The 20,410-nt window shown below is 43.4% G+C and overlaps 1 protein-coding gene across 1 annotated transcript in view; it reads left to right on the forward strand.

Moving 5' to 3' along the window:
- The first annotated feature begins 7,837 nt into the window (after positions 1 to 7,837).
- The window catches only part of Sirt7 (sirtuin 7), a 70,513-nt gene continuing 57,940 nt past the window's right edge, over positions 7,838 to 20,410 (forward strand). The window contains exon 1 of the mRNA XM_071668226.1: positions 7,838 to 8,498. Coding sequence (XP_071524327.1) covers positions 8,322 to 8,498 — 177 coding nt within the window. The 5' untranslated portion in view covers positions 7,838 to 8,321. The remainder of the gene's footprint in view (positions 8,499 to 20,410) is intronic.

The following is a 20,410-nucleotide window of genomic DNA, read 5'->3' on the forward strand; positions in this document are numbered from 1 at the left end:
CTTATCCCCTTTGCCTTTGTACAATGGCACTATGCACGCATTCCGCCAATCCTCAGGCACCTCACCATGAGTCATACATACATTAAATAACCTTACCAACCAGTCAACAATACAGTCACCCCCTTTTTTAATAAATTCCACTGCAATACCATCCAAACCTGCTGCCTTGCCGGCTTTCATCTTCCGCAAAGCTTTTACTACCTCTTCTCTGTTTACCAAATCATTTTCCCTAACCCTCTCACTTTGCACACCACCTCGACCCAAACACCCTATATCTGCCACTCTGTCATCAGACACATTCAACAAACCTTCAAAATACTCATTCCATCTCCTTCTCACATCACCAATACTTGTTATCACCTCCCCATTTACGCCCTTCACTGAAGTTCCCATTTGCTCCCTTGTCTTACGCACCCTATTTACCTCCTTCCAGAACATCTTTTTATTCTCCCTAAAATTTACTGATAGTCTCTCACCCCAACTCTCATTTGCCCTTTTTTTCACCTCTTGCACCTTTCTCTTGACCTCCTGTCTCTTTCTTTTATACTTCTCCCACTCAATTGCATTTTTTCCCTGCAAAAATCGTCCAAATGCCTCTCTCTTCTCTTTCACTAACACTCTTACTTCTTCATCCCACCACTCACTACCCTTTCTAAACAGCCCACCTCCCACTCTTCTCATGCCACAAGCATCCTTGTATTAACTTTCTAAAATGGGAAACAGAAGAAGGAGTCACGCGGGGAGTGCTCATCCTCCTCGTAGGCTCAGAGTGGGGTGCCTAAATGTGTGTGGATGTAACCAAGATGTGAAAAAAGGAGAGATAGGTAGTATGTTTGAGGAAAGGAACCTGGATGTTTTGGCTCTGAGTGAAACGAAGCTCAAGGGTAAAGGGGAAGAGTGGTTTGGAAATGTCTGGGGAGTGAAGTCAGGGGTTAGTGAGAGGACAAGAGCAAGGGAAGGAGTAGCAATACTCCTAAAACAGGAGTTGTGGGAGTATGTGATAGAATGTAAGAAAGTAAATTCTCGATTAATATGGGTAAAATTGAAAGCTGATGGAGAGAGGTGGGTGATTATTGGTGCATATGCACCTGGGCATGAGAAGAAAGATCATGAGAGGCAAGTGTTTTGGGAGCAGCTAAATGAGTGTGTTAGCGGTTTTGATGCACGAGACCGGGTTATAGTGATGGGTGATTTGAATGCAAAGGTGAGTAATGTGGCAGTTGAGGGAATAATTGGTATGCATGGGGTGTTCAGTGTTGTAAATGGAAATGGTGAAGAGCTTGTAGATTTATGTGCTGAAAAAGGACTGATGATTGGGAATACCTGGTTTAAAAAGCGAGATATACATAAGTATACTTATGTAAGTAGGAGAGATGGCCAGAGAGCGTTATTGGATTACGTGTTAATTGACAGGCGTGCGAAAGAGAGACTTTTGGATGTCAATGTGCTGAGAGGTGCAACTGGAGGGATGTCTGATCATTATCTTGTGGAGGCTAAGGTGAAGATTAGCATGGGTTTTCAGAAAAGAAGAGTGAATGTTGGGGTGAAGAAGGTGGTGAGAGTAAGTGAGCTTGGGAAGGAGACCTGTGTGAAGAAGTATCAGGAGAGACTGTGTACAGAATGGAAAAAGGTGAGAAGAATGGAAGTAAGGGGAGTGGGGGAGGAATGGGATGTATTTAGGGAATCAGTGATGGATTGCGCAAAAGATATATATATATATATATATATATATATATATATATATATATATATATATATATATATATATATATATATCCCTGGGGATAGGGGATTAAGAATACTTCCCACGTAGTCCCTGCGTGTCGTAGAAGGCGACTGAAAGGGGAGGGAGCGAGGGGCTGGAAATCCTGCCCTCTCGTTTTTTTTTTTTTTTTCCAAAAAGAAGGAACAGAAGGGGGCCAGGTGAGGATATTCCCTAAAGGCCCGGTCCTCTGGTCTTGACGCTACCTCGCTAATGCGGGAAATGGCGAATAGTATGAAAAAAAAAAAAAAAAAATATATATATATATATATATATATATATATATATATATATATATATATATATATATATATATATATATATATATATATATATATATATATATATATATATATATATATATATAGCACTAGGAAAAGACAACAAAGGCCATATTCGTTCACACTCAGTCTCTAGCTGTCATGTGTAATGCAACGAAACCACAGCTCCCTTTCCACATCCAGGCCCCACAAAACTTTCCATAGGTTGCCCCAGACGCTTCACATGCCCTGGTTCAATCCATTGACAGCAAGTCGACCTCGGTATAACACATCGTTCCAATTCACTCTATTCCTTGCACGCCTTTCACCCTCCTGCATGTTCAGGTCCTGATCGCTCAAAATCTTTTTCACTTCATCCTTCCACTTCCGAAAATTTTCCCGTTTCTCCTTGTTCCTTCCACCTCTAACACATATTTCCCCTTCGTCAATCTATCCTCACTTATTCTCTTTATGTGATCAAACCATTTCAACACACCCTTCTCTGCTCTCTCGACCAAACTTTTTATTTCCTCACCTCTCTTCCCCATTTATTATTTACTCGATCAAGCCACCTCAAACACTTCATTTCCAACACATCCACCCTCCTCCGTACAACCCTTTCTATAGCCCATGCTTTGAAGCCATATAATATTGTTGGAACTACTGTTCCTTCAAACACATCCATTTTTGCTGTCCGAGTTAATATTCTCTCCTTCCATGCAGTCTTCATCGCTCCCAGAACCTTCGACCCCTCCCCCACCCTGTGATTCTTTGCTACCACGGTTCCACTCGCTGCTAAGTCCACTCCCAGATATCTAAAACACCTCACTTCCTCCAATTTTTCTCCATTCAAACTTACATCCCAATTAACTTGTCCCTCAACCTTACTGAACCTAATTACCTTGCTCTTTTTCACATTAACTCTAAACTTTCTTTCACACACATTTCAAACTCATTCATCAATTTCTGCAGTTTCTCACTCGAATCAGCCACCAGCGCTGTATCATCAGCGAACAACAACAGCCTCACTTCCCAGGCCCTCTCATCCACAACAGACTGCATACTCGCCCCTCTCTCCAAAACTCTTGCATTTACCTCCCTAACCACCCCATCCATAAACAAATTGAGAATCCAAGGGGACATCACACACCCCTGCCGCAGACCAATTACTCTTCTCTCTTCCTATTCATACACATGCCTTACATCCTTTGTCAAACTTTTCACTGCTTCTAGCAGCTTACCTCTAAAACCATTTACTCGTAAGACCTTCCAAAAACAACTCCATTAACCCTATCATATACCTTCTTCAGATCCACCTGATCCACATATCCTCTACCACTTCTGAAACCACACTGTTCCTCCCCAATCTGATGTTTTGTACATGCCTTCACCCTCTCAATCAATACCCTCCCATACAGATTCCCAGGAATACTCAACAAACTTATGCCTCTGTAGTTTGAACACTCACCTTTATCCCCTTTGCCTTTGTACAATGGCACTATGGATGCATTCCTCCAATCCTCAGGCACCCCGCTGATCCATACGTACACTGAGAATCCTTACCAACCAATCAACAACACAAGTCACCCCATTTGATAAATTCAACTGCAATACCATCCAAATCCACCGCCTTGCCGGATTTCATCTTCCGCAAAGCTTTCACTACCTCTTCTTTTCTCTTACCAAACCATTCTCCCTGACCCTCGCACTTCGCATACAACCCCGACCAAAACACCCTATATCTGCTACTCTATCATCAAACGCACTCAACAAACCTTCAGAATACCCACTCCATCTCCTCATTTCATCACTGCCTGTTATCACTTCCCCCCTTGCCCCCTTCACCCACCGATGTTCCCATTTGTTTTCTTGTCTTACGCACGTTAGTTACCTCCTTCCAAGACATCTTGTTATTCTCCCTAAAGTTTAATTTGATACTCTCTCACGGATAGTGGTTGGTGGAACGCCTAGCCATATCTGTTGGCAGAGAATGTACATACGGTATGAGAAAGATTTGATGATAGAAATGACAGGACTCTTCCAGTTTAAACTATCGTCTATAGTGATAGCAAGAAATGTGGTCTCTGACTAGCCGGATGTCAAGCCTTGTATGATGTTTGAGAAAAAGATGTTCTCTGTTCCAAGGTTGATGTGCATCATTATGGTCTTGGGTGCAGTTGATGTTGACGTCGTTGGCCGTAATCCACTGCTGAAGGTTGCTGATGATGTGCTGACGTGGGGAGGAATGTAAGTACTTACAGCGGTAGTTTGTGTCCTTCAGGGCGTCATCTTTAAGGATGAGGAAACAGAGTGGCCCCATCTTGGTGTTCTGTGGTATACCGCATGTCTCAGGAACAAAAGAATTTATATCTTCCTCCTCGAGAACCTCTTTTTCCAATCCATTGTTCAATCGTTTCTGTTGTGAGGCCATTCAGACAAGGGATTAGGCACATTGGTCTTGGGAAAACTATCCTTCCTGCCACTCCCGTTCATCATAGCCTGCAGTCACTGCAGGGACGTTAGCCGTGAGGCAAAGCGTTCCTTTATTCAAAGGAAGTGCGATAACCTCTCGTCATCCACCACTGATGATAGGTTTTTCTAATCTTTAGTTAACGACATCGCTAATAACTTCCGTCCCTACCTTTCCGTCGCTTATCCGTCCTGACGGTGCAATAGCCTCTCTCTAATAGACAAAGCAACACTGGTTCACACCCTGATGCGCCTCTTACTAATCCTATGCCCCTTCACGTAATCTCTTTCCGAAGTTTAAAAAGCGCGCGCTCTCTCTCTCTGGACACAAGCAAGGCTTATGGTCCTGATGGCATCCACCCCCGTGTACTGAAAGAGTGTCTCTAAGCTAGCACCTGTGCATGCTCAAATTTCGTTTCTGTCTAAAAACCAGAACTTTCCTTCTTCGTGGAAGCATGTGTTAGTACATCCCATCCCTAAGAAGGATGACTGTTCTAACTCTTATAATTACCGTCCTGATGTTTTAACATCTACCAATTCCAAAGCATCTAAATCCCTCCTTAACTCCCATATCCTTAGACATCTCGAATCTCATTCTTCTCTCTGATCACCAGTATGGCTTCCGCAAGGCAAGTATCATTCCTGAAAGATTTTTGGGAATTCTGTGTAGTTGACCTTGACACATCCAAAGCTTTTGACAGGGTGTAGCATCGGGGGTTTCATTTCTAAGCTACCCTCTTCAGACTCACCTCCCTTAATTTGCTCTGTCATGGCAAACTTCCTTCCCGGCCGAAATATCTCCTTGATTGCTGATGAATCAGCCCCTCCGCCTTTCTCCTTCAGCGGGAGCTTCCCTCAAGGTTCTGTCCTGCACTGTTTCTCCTTTTTTCAACGATTTTCTTTCTTCCATGAGTAACCTAATGCACTCATACGCTGACAACTCAACACTACATTCCTCTACAGCCTTCAGCTCTGCTCTTTCTCTCACTCGTCTCGACACAACATCCTCAATAAACTCGGACAGAATATCTCAGTTGGTAAACAAAATCTGGTTAAGTTTAGTGCCTCCAAGACCCAGTTTCTTCCCATCTCTCTATCAAAAATTCCGCACAGCTTTCATCTCTCCTTTAACGGTTCTATAACCCCACCTCTTGACTTTATACCAGGTACTGCTGTATTAACCACTCTATCTTAGAAACCTCACATTACGGAAATAGCTAAATCTGCCTCTAAGAATCTGAGAGTCCTGTTTGAATGCAGAAATTTCTTTTCTTCCGAACAGTTGCTCTGTTTGTACAAAGGAATGATCCGTCCTTGTATGGAGTACTACTCACTCTTACATCTGCGTTGGTTCTAGCTCTGCATCCTTACATGAGAGTTGAGTCGAAGCTATCTGACTTATAGACTCTCCCAGGCTAACTTCAAAACTTGACCCACTTTGCCTACGCTGCTATATGATTCACTTAAGACTCGGACTTGACGTGGACATTGTTCGTGACTGGAGGAGCGTCCAACGTAAGAAAAAAAGTGCTAGGGAAAGAGAAAAGAGAAATGCGTTCCTCACGCTATCATTCACTACCCTTTTACCCGCTATCCACCACTTATTCTTCACAGTGCTGAACACTTCTCTCGCACCTGTAGGAATGTCTCCCTAAATACCTTCCACTTCTCCCCCACTCCCCTCGCTTTGTTTACTCACATTTTGCCATTCTAAGCTCAGTGTTCCTGGTATCTCTTCACATAATCCTCTTTTCCAACGTCGCTCACTTTCACTACCCTCTTTTCACCCATATCATTTCCTCTTCTCAAAGTGCCTACATACAATCCTTCATCTTCACACCATCTAGTAATAACCAGACATCCCACCAGCTGCCTGTCTCGGAACATTTACATGTAAGGGTCTTTCCTTTGCACGTCTGTCAGTTAGTACACAATCTAGTATTGCACGTTTTCCATCACCCCTATTCGTCCACGTATAAAGTGAACCGACTGTCGCGACCAGGATTCGAATTCATGCTGTTCGATCCCGGGCGGCTCGTGAAAACGTCCCGGTCAGGAGCGATAATAATCGATGCAAGGAACTGTATGTATATATAAAATGTATGTGTACATCTCTTTAAACTACTCATCAGTAATCAATCCTTTTTCAGCACAAAACTCCGCAAACTGTTCACCACTTTTATTCACAATGATGGATACCCCCCTCCCCCCCCCAGTTATACCCTCACCTGTAACATTACCCAGTTTTGTATTCACATCAACCTTCACTAATACTTGATCTCTTGCATAAACATTGCAAGACTCTCCTCCCTTCCTTAGTCCTCTGAACTGCGGCAGTGGTATTGTGTAGTGTGTGTGTGTGTGTGTGTGTGTGTGTGTGTGTGTGTGTAGGCAGGGATATGGTGTAGTGTGATGTGTATGTGGACAAGGATATGGTGTAGTGTGGTGTGTATGCTGGCATAAGTATGGTGTAGTGTGGTGTGCATGTAAGTCAGGGGTATGGTGTAGTGTGGTGTGTTTGCAGGGGTATGGTATAGTGTTGGGTGTGCGTGTGGCAAGGGTATGTATTGTGCAGTATGTACGTGTGGCAGGGGTATGGTGTAGACTGATGGGTGGCAGCAGTAGGACAGGGAAATAGTGTGTGGCTGTTGTGTGGCAGGGGTATGGTAGTGGCTGTAGTGTTACAGGGATATGGTGTGGTGTGGCTGTATCTTTGGTGTTGCGGCGGTATAGTGTAGTTTGGTGTGTAGCTGTAGTGCGGCAGTGGTATATTGTGATGTGGTGTATGGCTGTAGTGTGGCAATAGCATATTGTGGCGTGTGGCTGTAGTATGGAAGAGGTATGGTGAAGTGTGGTGAGTGGCTGTAGTATGGTGTGTAACTGTAGTGTGGCAGGGTATGGTGTAATGTGGCTGGTGCATTATTATTTGTGGCTGTAGTGTGGCAGGAGTACGGTGAAGGGTGGTTTGTGGATGTAGTGTGGCAGGGATACGGTGTAGTGTGGTGTGAGGCTGTAGTGTGGCAGGGGTACGGTGCAGCGTGACGTGTGACTGTCGTGTGTGGTGTAGTGTTTGTAGTGTGGCCGTGATATAGCAGTGTTACCGCGGTATCGTGCAGTGTAATACATTCTGTAGTATAGCGGCGGTATGGTGCCGTATGGTGTGTGGCGGCGGTATGGTGTAGTGGGGTGTGGCAGCGGTATGGTGTATTGTGGTGGGGCAGCGGTATGGTGTGGTGTGATGTATGATATAGGCAAGGATATGATTTTGTGTGCTGTGCGGATGTTGTGGTAGACGTATAATATAGTGGTGTGTGTATGTAGCGTATCAAGGGTATGATGTAGTGTGATGTGTAGCTGTAGTGTGGTAAGGGTATCATGTATTGTTGTGTGTGACAGAAGTAATGGCGTGTGGTTGTAGTTTAACGCGCGTATGGTGTGGTGAGACAGGGGTTTTGTTTTGTGGTGTGTGGCATTAGAAAGGTGAAGTGTGGTGTGTAGCTGTAGTGTGACATTACTAAACTGTGTGGTTGTAGTGTAGCATCACTATCGTGTAGTGTGGTGTGTTTGGCAAGGGTAAGGCGTAATGAGGTGTATAGCAGGGTTTTGACATAGTGGCAGGGTGTTGGGTGGTGTCCGGCTGTAATGTGGCAGGGGTATAATGTAGTGCGATGTTTGACTATAGTGGCGGCAAATGGCGAGGTGTGTGTTTGTAATGTGGCAGGGATGTTGAAGTGTGGTGTGTGGCTGTAGTTTGTTATCGGTATTAGTGTGGTGTTGTGTGGCAGCGGTACGGTGCATGACAGCAGTATGGTGTGGTATGGTGTGTGGCAATGGTGTGGCGGCGGAGGTTCGTTGACTCCTCGCCAGGGGTCGGATGGTCTTCAATGTTTGTAAACACCACTATGGAGGATGAGGATGGTGGCGCGCCGGCCGAGCCTGCTAGGAGAAAGGCTGCTGCCACTGCCTCCCTCAATATTAGCAAGAGAAATGCCACGTCAATGAAAAGAGTAGGTGTCTCTCTTGGTTTCGGTCTCAATAAGAGGCCAGAGGAGTACGTTGAAGGGCCTAGAAGTAAGGTGATTATTCTTCGTCTTGGGAGAATTCTGCCGAGGTGGCAGCCCTACTGAGAGGCTTTGTCATTAGAGAGGCTCTGGTTGACCGGTTGTAGGGCGGCTGGCCCCCATTTCGAATAACACTGTGTTTAGGGATGTTAGCATAGTGAAGACTCTGCTTAGTAAGTGTGAATAGAAATGATAGTCGTACATTGTAGATTCATATCGCTGTGGTAATGGGTTTATTTAATGAGGTATGGGACGGATATTGTTACCTCGATTAAATTGATATTATAAGATTATTATTTTATGTCATTTTTGTTTTTTGTTTTGTGGTCTTATTTCTATATTTATCCTGCTACATTGAAGGAAAACTGGTAGTCATCTAGATTTGGGTAATAATCCAGTCAAGGGACATCACAGAAATAACTTATGGATTTGCAAGAAATACTCATTTATAGATTCTATACTCTTAGTAGAAGTGATTGAAACCAGTGCTACAGTATGTAGGCACTATTAAATTACCTATCAAGATAAGTATTGTAAGTGATGAAGTAGAGCTGTGAAGACCAGTGAAAATGTCTGGGAAATTACTGTAAAGGTAGGTGAAATGTAGAAATAAACAGAAACTATGAAAGCTTCACCTGACTTTCCATCAAGGAGGTGGCCATGGCAAAAGAGTCTCCACTTATCCCCGTTCTTACATGCCTCCCTCACATACACTATTCCATGCATTCTTCCACCATTTCTTTCTCCAGTATTCCTTCACCCTATTTGCCCATGTCACAGGTAGTCTTCCACTCACATCATTCTCTTTAACTGTACTATCATACACTCTCCTTGTATACTCCCAGCCCTGCATTCTTTCCAGATGCCCAAGCCACCTCAAATTGTTATGTTTCACCCATTCTACCACTTGTCAATTTATTCTCTTTGCATTTCCTACCATACCTCATCTCTCATACACCCTTTCATTTTTTTCTTCATTCCATCTAGTTGCACCACATGTTCTTAAATAACTCATTTCCACAGCCTGGATTCTTGACCTCTGTGATTCATTCCATGTCCATGTTTCGGCTGCATAGGTCAGGGTTGGGAGGACTATGGTACTCCTTAATCTTCTTCACCTCCATACATACACATCTATGCTTCATTATTTTGTTAAGGGACCCAATGACTCTTCTACCGTTTACTGCTTTTTCCCTTATCTCTCCTTCCATATCACCAAGCTTACCCAAGACAGCTCCTTGTTGCTCAGATTCTCTCACTTCTTCCCGTTTTTCTCCCCCTTATCAACAGCACAATTTAGTGCATTTTCTTCTTTCACCTTATATGGTTTTACAAAATCTACACTTTCACTTTGATTCCTTTCAAATGCCATTACTTTACTTTTACTTGCATTTACTTTTAGTCACCTCTGGTTTCATGTATCATAAAATGTACTTACAACTTTCTGCAATTCATCATCACTCAGCAATCAACACGGTATCATCCATAAACAATCAACACAGTATCATCCATAAACAATCAACATGGTATCATCCACAAACAGGCTTGCCACTATTCACCATATCTCTTCCATGCCCCATCTCTGCACCCATTTTCCTTAGTTTTGCTTTCATCTCTCTTATCACTCCATCCATATATATATATATATATATATATATATATATATATATATATATATATATATATATATATATTATTCCTGGGGATAGGGGATTAAGAATACTTCCCACGTATTCCCTGTGTGTCGTAGAAGGCGGCTAAAAGGGGAGGGAGCGGGGGGCTGGAAATCCTCCCCTCTCGTTTCTTTTTCTTTTTTTTTTTTTTTTTTCAAAAGAAGGAACAGAGAATTGGGCCAGGTGAGGGTATTCCCTCAAAGGCCCAGTCCTCTGTTCTTAACGCTACCTCGCTAATTCTTTGCCCTCCTTTCACCCTCCCGCATGTTCAGGCCCCGATCACACAAAATCTTTTTCACTCCATCTTTCCACCTCCAATTTGGTCTCCCTCTTCTCCTCGTTCCCTCCACCTCCGACACATATATCATCTTGGTCAATCTTTCCTCACTCATTCTCTCCATGTGACCAAACCATTTCAAAACACCCTCTTCTGCTCTCTCAACCACGCTCTTTTTATTTCCACACATCTCTCTTACCCTTACGTTACTTACTCGATCAAACCACCTCACACCACACATTGTCCTCAAACATCTCATTTCCAGCACATCCATCCTCCTGCGCACAACTCTATCCATAGTCCACGCCTCGCAACCATACAACATTGTTGGAACCACTATTCCTTCAAACATACCCATTTTTGCTTTCCGAGATAATGTTCTCGACTTCCACACATTCTTCAAGGCTCCCAGAATTTTCGCCCCCTCCCCCACCCTATGATCCACTTCCGCTTCCATGGTTCCATCCGCTGCCAGATCCACTCCCAGATATCTAAAACACTTCACTTCCTCCAGTTTTTCTCCATTCAAACTCACCTCCCAATTGAATTGACCCTCAACCCTACTGTACCTAATAACCTTGCTCTTATTCACATTTACTCTTAACTTTCTTCTTTCACACACTTTACCAAACTCAGTCACCAGCTTCTGCAGTTTCTCACATGAATCAGCCACCAGCGCTGTATCATCAGTGAACAACAACTGACTCACTTCCCAAGCTCTCTCATCCCCAACAGACTTCATACTTGCCCCTCTTTCCAAAACTCTTGCATTTACCTCCCTAACAACCCCATCCATAAACAAATTAAACAACCATGGAGACATCACACACCCCTGCCGCAAACCTACATTCACTGAGAACCAATCACTTTCCTCTCTTCCTACACGTACACATGCCTTACATCCTCGATAAAAACTTTTCACTGCTTCTAACAACTTGCCTCCCACACCATATATTCTTAATACCTTCCACAGAGCATCTCTATCGACTCTATCATATGCCTTCTCCAGATCCATAAATGCTACATACAAATCCATTTGCTTTTCTAAGTATTTCTCACATACATTCTTCAAAGCAAACACCTGATCCACACATCCTCTACCACTTCTGAAACCACACTGCTCTTCCCCAATCTGATGCTCTGTACATGCCTTCACCCTCTCAATCAATACCCTCCCATATAATTTGCCAGGAATACTCAACAAACTTATACCTCTGTAATTTGAGCACTCACTCTTATCCCCTTTGCCTTTATACAATGGCACTATGCACGCATTCCGCTAATCCTCAGGCACCTCACCATGAGTCATACATACATTAAATAACCTTACCAACCAGTCAACAATACAGTCACCCCCTTTTTTAATAAATTCCACTGCAGTACCATCCAAACCTGCTGTCTTGCCGGCTTTCATCTTCCGTAAAGCTTTTACTACCTCTTCTCTGTTTACCAACTCATTTTCCCTAACCCTCGCACTTTGCACACCACCTCAACCAAAACACCCTATATCTGCCACTCTATCATCAAACACATTCAACAAACCTTCAAAATACTCACTCCATCTCCTTCTCACATCACCACTACTTGTTATCACCTCCCCATTTGCGCCCTTCACTGAAGTTCCCATTTGCTCCCTTGTCTTACGCACTTTATTTACCTCCTTCCAGAACATCTTTTTATTCTCCCTAAAATTTAATGATACTCTCTCACCCCAACTCTCATTTGCCCTTTTTTTCACCTCTTGCACCTTTCTCTTGACCTGTCTCTTTCTTTTATACGTCTCCCACTCAATTTCATTTTTTCCCTGCAAAAATCGTCCCAATGCCTCTCTCTTCTCTTTCACTAATACTCTTACTTCTTCATCCCACCACTCACAACCCTTTCTAATCAACCCACCTCCCACTCTTCTCATGCCACAAGCATCTTTTGCGCAATCCATCACTGATTCCCTAAATACATCCCATTCCTCCCCCACTCCCCTTACTTCCATTGTTCTCACCTTTTTCCATTCTGTACTCAGTCTCTCCTGGTACTTCCTCACATAAGTCTCCTTCCCAAGCTCACTTACTCTCACCACCCTCTTCACCCCAACATTTACTCTTCTTTTCTGAAAACCCATACAAATCTTCACCTTCATCTCCACAAGATAATGATCAGACATCCCTCCAGTTGCACCTCTCAGCACATTAACATCCAAAAGTCTCTCTTTCACGCGCCTGTCAATTAACACGTAATCCAATAACGCTCTCTGGCCATCTCTCCTACTTACATAAGTATACTTATGTATATCTCGCTTTTTAAACCAGGTATTCCCAATCATCAGTCCTTTTTCAGCACATAAATCTACAAGCTCTTCACCATTTCCATTTACAACACTGAACACCCCATGTATACCAATTATTCCCTCAACTGCCACATTACTCACCTTTGCATTCAAATCACTCAACACTATAACCCGGTCTCGTGCATCAAAACCACTAACACACTCATTCAGCTACTCCCAAAACACTTGCCTCTCATGATCTTTCTTCTCATGCCCAGGTGCATATGCACCAATAATCACCCATCTCTCTCCATCAACTTTCAGTTTTACCCATATTAATCGAGAATTTACTTTCTTACATTCTATCACATACTTCCACAACTCCTGTTTCAGGAGTACTGCTACTCCTTCCCTTGCTCTTGTCCTCTCACTAACCCCTGACTTTACTCCCAAGACATTCCCAAACCACTCTTCCCCTTTACCCTTGAGCTTCGTTTCACTCGGAGCCAAAACATCCAGGTTCCTTTCCTCAAACATACTACCTATCTCTCCTTTTTTTACATCTTGGTTACATCCACACACATTTAGGCACCCCAATCTGAGCCTTTGAGGAGGATGAGCACTCCCCGCGTGACTCCTTCTTCTGTTTCCCATTTTAGAAAGTTAAACAAATACAAGGAGGGGAGGATTTCTGGCCCCCCCGCTCCCGTCCCCTCTAGTCGCTTTCTATGACACGCGAGGAATGCGTGGGAAGTATTCTTTCACCCCTATCTCCAGGGATAATATACATATATATATACACATACACACATATACACACACACACGCACATATACACACACACACACACATACATATATATACATGTGAAAAATGTAAGAAACAATTTAGAAAACTGAAACTTCTAGCTTGAAATGAAATGAAACAATGAATGTCACATAATGGTTCAACCTCTGGCTATGGAAAGGAAATGTTTAATTTATTCACACAAACGTCAATAGTAGTTCTCATCAATTTAACCACTGTATCAATAAGCTTCAATGTCTAAGCTACATTTTTTCCAATTTCACTATTTTCTTGTCAAAGCACCATGTATGAAAACTATCACTCCAGTAACACAACTATAAACATTTACTTCCCCTTTAAAAAAGTTCTGGGGAAGTCTGTCTCGATACACTGCGGGACACTCTACCACCTGGCGAGGTTTGTGTTGCAATGGTTCTTGATTCACAAACGTAGTAGCATCACTGGTGGGCCAAGGTAGTTCCGTTGGCGAAGAGGAGCTCATGAAACATGTCAGAAAGCATGCTACTGCAGGCAGGAGTGAAGGCTGATGCAAACTGGTATCGCTCTGAATGATGTGATGGGGACGAGATGATCCTCTGACTCACGTCAGTTTGTCGCTGTCTCCCGCGTTTGCAAGGTAGCGCAAGGAAACAGACGAAAGAAATGGCCCCCCCCCCCATACACATGTATATACATACGTCCACACACGCAAATATACATACCTACACAGCTTTCCATGGTTTACCCCAGACGCTTCACATGCCTTGATTCAATCCACTGACAACATGTCAAACCCGGTATACCACATCGCTCCAATTCACTCTATTCCTTGCCCTCCTTTCACCCTCCTGCATGTTCAGGCCCCGATCACACAAAATCTTTTTCACTCCATCTTTCCACCTCCAATTTGGTCTCCCTCTTCTCCTCGTTCCCTCCACCTCCGACACATATATCCTCTTGGTCAATCTTTCCTCACTCATTCTCTCCATGTGCCCAAACCACTTCAAAACACCCTCTTCTGCTCTCTCAACCACGCTCTTTTTATTTCCACACATCTCTCTTACCCTTACGTTACTCACTCGATCAAACCACCTCACACCACACATTGTCCTCAAACATCTCATTTCCGGCACATCCATCCTCCTGCGCACAACTCTATCCATAGCCCACGCCTCACAACCATACAACATTGTTGGAACCACTATTCCTTCAAACATACCCATTTTTGCTTTCCGAGATAATGTTCTCGACTTCCACACATTCTTCAAGGCCCCCAGAATTTTCGCCCCCTCCCCCACCCTATGATCCACTTCCGCTTCCATGGTTCCATCCGCTGCCAGATCCACTCCCAGATATCTAAAACATTTCACTTCCTCCAGTTTTTCTCCATTCAAACTCACCTCCCAATTTACTTGACCCTCAACCCTACTGTACCTAATAACCTTGCTCTTATTCACATTTACTCTTAACTTTCTTCTTCCACACACTTTACCAAACTCAGTCACCAGCTTCTGCAGTTTCTCACATGAATCAGCCACCAGCGCTGTATCATCAGCGAACAACAACTGACTCACTTCCCAAGCTCTCTCATCCCCAACAGACTTCATACTTGCCCCTCTTTCCAAAACTCTTGCATTTACCTCCCTAACAACCCCATCCATAAACAAATTAAACAACCATGGAGACATCACACACCCCTGCCGCAAACCTACATTCACTGAGAACCAATCACTTTCCTCTCTTCCTACACGTACACATGCCTTACATCCTCGATAAAAACTTTTCACTGCTTCTAACAACTTTCCTCCCACACCATATATTCTTAATACCTTCCACAGAGCATCTCTATCAACTCTATCATATGCCTTCTCCAGATCCATAAATGCTACATACAAATCCATTTGCTTTTCTAAGTATTTCTCACATACATTCTTCAAAGCAAACACCTGATCCACACATCCTCTACCACTTCTGAAACCACACTGCTCTTCCCCAATCTGATGCTCTGTACATGCCTTCACCCTCTCAATCAATACCCTCCCATATAATTTACCAGGAATACTCAACAAACTTCTACCTCTGTAATTTGAGCACTCACTCTTATCCCCTTTGCCTTTATACAATGGCACTATGCACGCATTCCGCCAATCCTCAGGCACCTCACCATGAGTCATACATACATTAAATAACCTTACCAACCAGTCAACAATACAGTCACCCCCTTTTTTGATAAATTCCACTGCAATACCATCCAAACCTGCTGCCTTGCCGGCTTTCATCTTCCGCAAAGCTTTCACTACCTCTTCTCTGTTTACCAAATCATTTTCCCTAATCCTCTCACTTTGCACACCACCTCGACCAAAACACCCTATATCTGCCACTCTATCATCAAACACATTCAACAAACCTTCAAAATACTCACTGCATCTCCCTCTCACATCACCACTACTTGTTATAACCTCCCCATTTGCGCCCTTCACTGAAGTTCCCATTTGCTCCCTTGTCTTATGCACTTTATTTACCTCCTTCCAGAACATCTTTTTATTCTCCCTAAAATTTAATGATACTCTCTCACCCCAACTCTCATTTGCCCTTTTTTTCACCTCTTGCACCTTTCTCTTGACCTCCTGTCTCTTTCTTTTATACATCTCCCACTCAATTGCATTTTTTCCCTGCAAAAATCGTCCAAATGCCTCTCTCTTCTCTTTCACTAATACTCTTACTTCTTCATCCCACCACTCACTACCCTTTCTATTCAACCCACCTCCCACTCTTCTCATGCCACAAGCATCTTTTGCGCAATCCATCACTGATTCCCTAAATACATCCCATTCCTCCCCAACTCCCCTTGCTTCCATTGTTCTCACCTTTTTCCATTCTGTACTCAGTCTCTCCTGGTACTTCCTCACACAGGTCTCCTTCCCAAGCTCACTTACTCTCACCACCCTCTTCACCCCAACATTCACTCTTCTTTTCTGAAAACCCATACAAATCTTCACCTTAGCCTCCACAAGATAATATATATATATATATATATATATATATATATATATATATATGGGAGTGCTCATCTTCCTCGAAGGCTCAGATTGGGGTGTCTAAATGTATGTGGATGTAACCAAGATGAGAAAAAAGGAGAGATAGGTAGTATGTTTGAGGAAAGGAACCTGGATGTTTTGGCTCTGAGTGAAACGAAGCTCAAGGGTAAAGGGGAAGAGTGGTTTGGGAATGTCTTAGGAGTAAAGTCAGGGGTTAGTGAGAAGACAAGAGCAAGGGAAGGAGTAGCACTACTCCTGAAACAAGAGTGGTGGGAGTATGTGACAGAATGTAAGAAAGTAAACTCTAAATTGATATGGGTAAAACTGAAAGTGGAGGGAGAGAGATGGGTGATTATTGGTGCATATGCGCCTGGGCATGAGAAGAAAGATCATGAGAGGCAAGTGTTTTGGGAGTAGCTGAGTGAGTGTGTTAGTAGTTTTGATACACGAGACCGGGTTATAGTGATGGGTGATTTGAATGCAAAGGTGAGTTATGTGGCAGTCGAGGGAATAATTGGTGTACATGGGGTGTTCAGTGTTGTAAATGGAAATGGTGAAGAGCTTGTAGATTTATGTGATGAAAAAGGACTGGTGATTGGGAATACCTGGTTTAAAAAGAGAGATATACATAAGTATATGTATGTAAGTAGGAGAGATGGCCAGAGAGCGTTATTGGATTACGTGTTAGTTGATAGGCGTGCGAAAGAGAGACTTTTGGATGTTCATGTGCTGAGAGGTGCAACTGGAGGGATGTCTGATCATTATCTTGTGGAGATGAAGGTGAAGATTTGTAGAGGTTTTCAGAAAAGAAGAGAGAATGTTGGGGTGAAGAGAGTGGTGAGAGTAAGTGAGCTTGGGAAGGAGACTTGTGTGAGGAAGTACCAGGAGAGAATGAGTACAGAATGGAAAAAGGTGAGAACAAAGGACGTAAGGGGAGTCGGGGAGGAATGGGATGTATTTAGGGAAGCAGTGATGGCTTGTGTAAAAGATGCTTGTGGCATGAGAAGCGTGGGAGGTGGGTAGATTAGAAAGGGTAATGAGTGGTGGGATGAAGAAGTAAGATTTTTAGTGAAAGAGAAGAGAGAGGCATTTGGACGATTTTTGCAGGGAAATAATGCAAATGAGTGGGAGATGTATAAAAGAAGAGGCAGGAGGTCAAGAGAAAGGTGCAAGAGGCGAAAAAGAGGGCACGTGAGAGTTGGGGTGAGAGAGTATCATTAAATTTCAGGAGGAATAAAAAGATGTTTTGGAAGGGGGTAAATAAAGTGCGTAAGACAAGGGAACAAATTGGAACATCAGTGAAGGGGGCTAATGGGGAGGTGATAACAAGTAGTGGTGATGTGAGAAGGAGATGGAGTGAGTATTTTGAAGGTTTGTTGAATGTGTTTGATGATAGAGTGGCAGATATAGGGTGTTTTGTTCGAGGTGGTGTGCAAAGTGAGAGGGTTAGGGAGAATGATTTAGTAAACAGAGAAGAGGTAGTAAAAGCTTTGCGGAAGATGAAAGCCGGCAAGGCAGAGGGTTTGGATGGTATTGCAGTGGAATTTATTAACAAAGGGGTAACTGTATTGTTGACTGGTTGGTAAGGTTATTTAATGTATGTATGACTCATAGTGAGGTGCCTGACGACTAGCAGAATGCTAGTCCTCAGGCATTGTACAAAGGTAAAGGGGATAAGAGTGAGTGCTCAAATTACAGAGGTAGAAGTTTGTTGAGTATTCCTGGAAAATTATATGGGAGGGTATTGATTGAGAGGGTGAAGGCATGTACAGAGCATCAGATTGGGGAAGAGCAGTGTGGTTTCAGAAGTGGTAGAGGATGTGTGGATCAGGAGTTTGCTTTGAAAAATGTATGTGAGAAATACTTAGAAAAGCAAATGGATTTGTATGTAGCATTTATGGATCTGGAGAATGCATATGATAGAGTTGAAAGAGATGCTCTATGGAAAGTATTAAAAATATATGGTGTGGGAGGCAAGTTGTTAGAAGCAGTGGAAAGTTTTTAAGGAGGATGTAAGGCATGTGTACGTGTAGGAAGAGAGGAAAGTGATTGGTTGTCAGTGAATGTTGGTTTGTGGCAGGGGTGCGTGATGTCTCCAGGGTTGTTTAATTTGTTTATGGATGGGGTTGTTAGGGAGGTGAATGCAAGAGTTTTGGAAAGAGGGTCAAGTATGCAGTCTATTGTGGATGAGAGAGCTTGGGAAGTGAGTCAGTTGTTCGCTGATGATACAGTGCTGGTGGCTGATTCGTGTGAGAAACTGCAGAAGCTGGTGTCTGTGTTTGGTAAAGTGTGTGAAAAAAGAAAGCTGAGAGTAAATGTGAGTAAGAGCAAGGTTATTAGGTACAGTAGGGTTGAGGGGCTAGTTAATTGGGAGGTAAGGTTGAATGGAGAAAAACTGGAGGAAGTAAAGTGTTTTAGATATATGGGTGTGGATTTAGCAGCGGATGGAACCATGGAAGCGAAAGTGAATCATTGGGTGGGGTAGGGGGTGAAAGTTCTGGGAGCTTTGAAAAATGTGTGGAAGTCGAGAACGTTATCTTGGAAAGCAAAAATGGGTATGTTTGAAGGAATAGTAGTTCCAACAATGTTATATGGTTGCAAGGCATGGGCTATGGATAGAGAAGTGCGGATGAGGGTGGATGTGCTGGAAATGAGATGTTTGAAGACATGTGGTGTGAGGTGGTGTGATTGAATAAGTAATGAAAGGGTAAGAGAGATTATTATTATTATTTTCTTTTTTTTTTATTATACTTTGTCGCTGTCTCCCGCGTTTGCGAGGTAGCGCAAGGAAACAGACGAAAGAAACGGCCCAACCACCCCCGTACACATGTATATACATACGTCCACACACGCAAATATACATACCTACACAGCTTTCCGTGGTTTACCCCAGACGCTTCACATGCCTTGATTCAATCCACTGACAGCACGTCAACCCCGGTATACCACATCGCTCCAATTTACTCTATTCCTTGCCCTCCTTTCACCCTCCTGCATGTTCAGGCCCCGATCACACAAAATCTTTTTCACTCCATCTTTCCACCTCCAATTTGGTCTCCCTCTTCTCCTCGTTCCCTCCACCTCCGACACATATATCCTCTTGGTCAATCTTTCCTCACTCATTCTCTCCATGTGCCCAAACCACTTCAAAACACCCTCTTCTGCTCTCTCAACCACGCTCTTTTTATTTCCACACATCTCTCTTACCCTTACGTTACTCACTCGATCAAACCACCTCACACCACACATTGTCCTCAAACATCTCATTTCCAGCACATCCATCCTCCTGCGCACAACTCTATCCATAGCCCACGCCTCGCAACCATACAACATTGTTGGAACCACTATTCCTTCAAACATACTCATTTTTGCTTTCTGAGATAATGTTCTCGACTTCCACACATTCTTCAAGGCCCCAGAATTTTCACCCCCTCCCCCACCCTATGATCCACTTCCGCTTCCATGGTTCCATCCGCTGCCAGATCCACTCCCAGATATCTAAAACACTTCACTTCCTCCAGTTTTTCTCCATTCAAACTCACCTCCCAATTGACTTGACCCTCAACCCTACTGTACCTAATAACCTTGCTCTTATTCACATTTACTCTTAACTTTCTTCTTCCACACACTTTACCAAACTCAGTCACCAGCTTCTGCAGTTTCTCACATGAATCAGCCACCAGCGCTGTATCATCAGCGAACAACAACTGACTCACTTCCCAAGCTCTCTCATCCCCAACAGACTTCATACTTGCCCCTCTTTCCAAAACTCTTGCATTTACCTCCCTAACAACCCCATCCATAAACAAATTAAACAACCA

This window comes from Panulirus ornatus, chromosome 12 (assembly GCF_036320965.1).
Source record: "Panulirus ornatus isolate Po-2019 chromosome 12, ASM3632096v1, whole genome shotgun sequence".
NCBI lineage: Eukaryota > Metazoa > Arthropoda > Malacostraca > Decapoda > Palinuridae > Panulirus > Panulirus ornatus.